Here is a 6000-nt window from a genome sequence, read left to right as displayed (position 1 = left end):
AAGAAAGGGAATAGGTGGGAAGAGAGGGAAAGAAGGAAGAAAGGGAGGGTAAAACAGCTCCCCAGGCAGACTTAGTCTCAACCTGAAGGTCAAGAGCATTTCAGGTGTTTGTTTATTTTGCTCGCCGTCCCCAGCTCAGTGCCAGCCCAGCCCAGCTAAAGGGAATGACCCAACTTGTTTCTCCCTGTTTTCTCTTCCCTGGGTTTTTTTTTTTCTCTTTGCTCCTAAGAGCCACTTACATAAATAATCTGAGTTTATACAAAAGTGAACTTGAAAGGCTATGTATCAGTTCACGATCAGAAGACCGGACAACACATTGTCAGGGATCAGGTCCTCCGAAAGTTAGAGCTTTTAGATATTCCAATATGGCCGAGAGAAGAAGGCAGCGGTTCTGACTGTCTCGGTTAGGGGACTACAAGTGTCAACAGCAAGGGTTGTTGTTTAGTCGCTAAGTCATGTCTGACTCTTTGCAACCCCAAAGACTGAAGCCCTCCAGGCTCCTCTGTCCATGGGATTTCCCAGGCAAGAATACTGGAGTGGAGTGCCATTCCCTGCTCCAGGAGATCTTCCCACCCCAGGGTTCAAACCCGCATCTCCTGCACTGGCAGGCGGATTCTTCACCACTGAGCCACCTGGGAAGTCCCCTGATGAAGAATAGTCCGGCTGTATTCTCCTCTTGTGAAAAGGAGGTGGCAAGAGGTGTTCTGCCATCACGTCCCATTTGCCCAAGGCCCTGGTGCACCGCTGTGGGGTTGGGCGAAGTTAATTTCTCTGCCACGTCTCAGGAAAAGCTGGAAGCCATGGCTTTCTCTCTACAGCAGAACAGACCCTGGCTTCCCAGACCTTCACAGGCCACAAGGCATGTACTGAGCACAGTGGACAGGATTTGGGGGGGCTGAGGGCATTCGATGACTTATTCATTATATATTTGCTTACATTATGTAATTAAAATTAGAAATACAAAACCCAAAGCATGTTACTTTAGATATGTGACATTAAATGTGTATGAAACCCCCAAGTACGTTTTCAATTTGCTCACTTTATTTAACAGATTCGAACATATCTTTTTTTTTTTTTTTTTTTTTTGGCCACCTGGCTCTTGTGGGTCTTAGTTCCCTGACCAGGGACTGAACTCTTGCCCCCTACAGTGGAAGTGCAGAGTCCTTACCACTGGACCACCAGGGAAGTTGCCATGAACACACCTTTTTAACTTGGGTTTTTTTGCTTGAACTCGTCAGTTGGTTCATGATTTCCCCAAAGCATGTTTCCGTCACTTTTAAAATCCCTATTGCATGGAAAGACATTCTCGATAGTCATCGCCAACAGGAAACTTTATTTGCACAAGCAGATGATACAAAGCAGGTGATACAAAATCTTTTATTGATTTTCAAATAACCATTCAAAAATTTCCAACAGTTAGAAATTACCTTGGTAGGTTCTAACAGCCTTTTGTTTATTTCTCCCTTCACTGATGAAATGTGGTGCTGGCATTTCTCATAGCAGTGCAGACTCCTTTCCACTCCCCAGAACTTTCTGGTCTGGAGCATTTCACAGTAACATAGGGTCAGCTGGCCCTGGAGACTGGGGCACCTGGGCTGGCAGCTGGGGTGAGGACCCAGGCTAGGAGGGCCACATGCTGCTTTCTGCAGGCTGCAGTGGCTCGCGGGAAGCTATTCACAAGTAAAATAGGCCTGAGGATGCCAGCGGGCTTGGCCTGCCCGGCTGCCACGGGCGCTGGAAGGATCAGCACTGAAACTGATCCCATCAGTTGACTGCTTTACTAGCAGAGTAAGTTAACCTTCTCTTGCATCATCTGCCCACGTGTGAAATGGGGATAATAGTAGTACCTACCTGGTCTTCCCTGGTGGCTTGGTAGTAAAGAAGCCTCCTGCCAGCGCAGGAGACGCAGGTTCAATCCCTCGGTCAGGAAGATCCCCTGTAGAAGGAAACAGCAACCCACTCCAGTATTCTTGACTGGGAAATTCCATGGACAGAGGAGCCTGGTGGGCTACAGCCCATGGGTTCTCGGAAGAGTCAATCAGACCTGAGCAACTAAACAACAACAAACAACGCCTGGTAGGGTCACTATGAGGATTAAATGACTCCTGGCCTGGCCACATGGTAAGTGCTGTCCATGTGTTTGTTACCCTGGGGGAGGGCATGGCAACCCACTCCAGTATTCTCGCTTGGAGAATCGCATGGACAGAGGAGCCTGGTGGGCTACAGACCATGGGGCCAAAAAGAGTCAGCCACAACTGAAGTGACTTAGCATGCACGCATGCATGTGTTTGTTAAAAGGTCGAGAAGCTCTGGAACAGACTCCCCAGGTCACATGCTTGAGCCAGCCTGAAACGGATCCCTTGGTTCTGAAGTCTGGCTCCCGCCCTCTCCAGACAGGGGCCATAGAGGACCCTCAACCTTTCCAGCCTCGGTTTACCGGCCCACGGGTGATGATGCCACTGCTACCCATGTTAGTGACGTACAGATTAAGGCAGTTTTCATAAAGTGCTTGAGACACAAGACGTGCTCAGCCAGCAATGACTGTTAGGACCCAGCGGAGCTGGGATGTGAACTGAGGGGTCCTTAGCTCTAAGCTTGTTTCCTGTTCACTGCCCGCATCTCCCTCCCACGAGTCATGCCTTCCCACAGAAAACTGCTTTACCTCTTGGACTCATCTATGATTTTCTTTTTTTCAGCAGAGCCACATGGCAAGCGGGATCACAGTGTCCTGCCCAGGGATGGGACCTGTGTCCTCTGCAATGGAAGTGTGCAGTCCTAACCACTGGACCACCAGAGAAGTCCCTTATGATTTATTTTAAATCTTTCCACGCAGATGGTATTTTTCAACCCTCTAATATTGCTTGCTTTTCATCTCTGGGCTCTCTGGGGGATTTTTCCGTGCCTTTCTTTGGCTGTACTGGGTCTGTGCTGCTGCGCTTGGGCTTTCTCCAGTTGTGGCGCATGGGCTGTAGAGCGCGATGGCTCGGTAGCTGCCATACACAGGCCTCTCGAGTTGCAGTACCCAAGCTTAGTTGCCCTGCGGCATGTGGGATCGTAATTCCCTGATCAGGGATTACACCCACATTCTCTGCATAGCAAGGTGGATTTTTAACCAGTGGACCACCACTGAAGTCTCTTCCATATCTTTAAAAACCATTATCAAGAGTGGTCAGAGCAACTGCATCAAGGGCCTGGCATCAAGAGAAGTCCTTTGCAAAGGCACTGAGGCAGCCAGTGACCATATTCTCCCAAGTCTCAAGTAAGTACCACACAGTCTTCCTCATGCATATTTTATTAGGAAGCCAATCAGAGAATTCATTAGTTATAAAACTTTAAACATGAATCACTCTTACCAAATACATGATTCAGGTGGGAACACCAGATTTTTCTTAAGACCAGGAGCAACGGCAAATAGGGTATTTCATTTTACAAATATTTAATAGTCATGAAAAAGACAAAAAACTTAAAAAAAAATTTGTGCCAATGTTAACATCCAGGAACTGCCGTAGAGATGAGGCTGTTAGGGCTTAAATGTTACTATCTGCTAGAAAAGTGACATGATACAAGTCATCTTTTATTAAAATAGAATATCTTTGTCTCTTTCCACCATATACATATAGATACTATCTCTTTAAATAAATATATATTATGTACTTTAAACAATGATGACTTACTTGACAGCATTCACATGGTGCTTTCCAGCTGGGGCACTTACTTGTTAAGGAAGGCAAATACAAAAAAAAAACCAAGGGTCTTCAAAGTAGGAATTTCCAGGGTTTGGGAGTAGTATCTCAGCTCTCCTCACATGAGGAGTTCTGAGCCTTCCGAGGAGTCATCAGCAAATAAAAGTTCATCCGGCCCTGAGGTCCCCAAGGGCAAGGTGCTGGACTGGGACCAAGAGACCCCATTCCTTACCAGTGTGTCCTCCGGTAGAACCCGGTTCTTTTCCGCTGTTCCTGTGGTGGGGGAAGCCATAGCTGGCTCTTCCCATCCCTCATTGCCCCCATTCAGGATGTACCGTCCCTCCTGAGGTCTGTGCTCATGAACTTCTGCTGTGACCACGCTGATGGTGGCGCTGGGCATGCAGGAAGCAATGATGGAGTCGGGATCGATGCTCAAGTCCAGCTGAGTCAGTGCCGAGCCCTGGGCCCGGCCCTCTCCGCTCTCTGGAAGCTGCGTGTTGACATAAATGACATCGGCTTTGTCCCCAGCTACAGGAAGACTCTCCAAGAGCTTTTCTAGCTGCAATCTCAGCACTGAAAAGGTGGGGCGGTCCAGGGGCTCAGCTCTCCAGCACGAGTGCATGATTTCATACCTGGAAGTGAAGAAGAGCACGTGACCTCCCCAGCACAGCACCCAGAGCCCACATGCCAACCATCCGGTTGTCCCACTCAGGAGGGAATGGAGGGGCTTGGGGATGGAGGTGAGAGTGAGGGTCAGTGTCCCGGCTCCACCCTCACCATCATTCTAGGCCCTGCGAGCCTCGAGGAATGAAGTCGAGAGGTGGGCTAGGGTGGACAGGTGTGTGAGCCGTGAGGACAGTGCTATGACAGCGGCAGGTGAGCCCTGGGCTCAGACAGCCCTTGATCTGGGGTGGCTGCAGCTTCGGGCATGTGAGGGGCTGCTGCGTCTTGGCCGTCTGCTGCTGCCCCGTGAAGCAGACAGGCACGGCCACTCACAGACACAGGGACCCCTGCTCTTGCCCGTGACCTCTACCTTCTCCAGTAAAACGAATGACTGACCGTAGTATTTACTAACAGCTGTCATTTAAGGTACTTTTAGACATGTTAGCTTGGCAGCAACACACGTCCCCACACAAGTACTGTTAAACTCATTTTACAGACAAGTCTCCAGAGAGGGTGATGCTTGGCCCTTCCTAGTTTGAGGGGGAAACTGACCCACACTGAGGACTGTCTGGTGCCCCAGCCCATGTTCTTAACCACTGAGCTGCCCCGCCTGCCATGGGTCAGACCCTCAGGCGTCTGGCTTCTACTCTCTGGGCAAATGGGGGACCATGGAAAGATTGTGTTTAGCAGCATTTTCATGATCAGATGATAATTTTAAGAAAAGTAGGTCTGGATGCCACCCAAAGGATATGCTAGGATCCTGAGGGTGATAAAAAGAGGAAGACAGGAGAAAGGATAGCCCGTGCACTCTTGCAGGAAAGAGGGCCCTGAACTGCTCATTCATTTACATGCTCTGTGATGCCACTGTGCCTAGGTTCCCACAAGTGTGACCACTCTAGGCCCTGCCCAGCCCTGGGCTTCTGTGGTTTAATAGCGCAAGCGGACCCTGTTTTATTGCATTTCCGCCCCCCCCCCCCCCGCCCGCCACCACCACAGGCATAAACCCATGCTCCTTCTAGCATTTCATTTTATCACACTTCAAGATACTGTGTTCTTTACAAATTAAAAATTTTTATTGACTTATTTGGTTGCACTGGGTCTTAGCTGTGGCACAAAGATTTTCAATCTTCGTGGCAGCACATGGGATCTTTAGTTGTGGCATGCAGGATCTAGTTCCCTGACCAGGGATCAAACCCAGACCCTTTGCATTGGGAGCACGGAGTCTTGGCCACTGAACTGCAAGGGAAGTCCCTGTTTTTCACAAATTGAAGGTTTGTGGCAACCCCGTGGTGAGCAAGTCTGTCGGTGCCATTTTCCCAACAGCATTAGACTGTGTCACAGTCCAGTAATCCTCACAATATTTCAAACTGTTTCATTATTAATGTTTGTTAGGGTGACCTGTGATTCAGTGTTCTTTGATGTCAGTATTATAATATTTTTGAGATGCAGCAAACTGCCCATGGAAGACGGCAGATTTAATCAATGGATGCTGCATGTGTTCTGACGGCTCTGCCCACTGGCTATTCTTCGGTCCCGTTCCCTCTCCTTGGACCTCTCTCTTCTGAGAGATTGTTATATTTCTGAGATATAACAATACTGAAATTAAGCTATTAATAACCGTGCAATGGCCCCTAAGTGTTCAAGTGCAAGGAAG

The 6000-nt window shown here is 48.8% G+C and overlaps 1 protein-coding gene across 2 annotated transcripts in view; it reads right to left on the bottom strand.

Annotated features, from left to right (window-relative positions):
• Positions 1-3276: 3276 nt before the first annotated feature.
• MERTK (MER proto-oncogene, tyrosine kinase) overlaps positions 3277-6000 on the bottom strand; it is a 117604-nt gene continuing 114880 nt past the window's right edge. For both annotated transcript variants that reach the window (XM_015094533.3, XM_060412433.1), the window contains one exon: positions 3277-4315. In XM_015094533.3, the coding sequence (XP_014950019.2) occupies positions 3802-4315 (514 nt within the window). In that variant the 3' untranslated portion in view covers positions 3277-3801. The remainder of the gene's footprint in view (positions 4316-6000) is intronic.

The sequence above is a fragment of the Ovis aries genome, chromosome 3 (genome assembly GCF_016772045.2).
Source record: "Ovis aries strain OAR_USU_Benz2616 breed Rambouillet chromosome 3, ARS-UI_Ramb_v3.0, whole genome shotgun sequence".
Classification (NCBI taxonomy): Eukaryota; Metazoa; Chordata; class Mammalia; order Artiodactyla; family Bovidae; genus Ovis; species Ovis aries.
The sequence above is the reverse complement of the archived record's forward strand: the minus strand, read 5'-3'. Positions and strand labels throughout refer to the sequence as shown.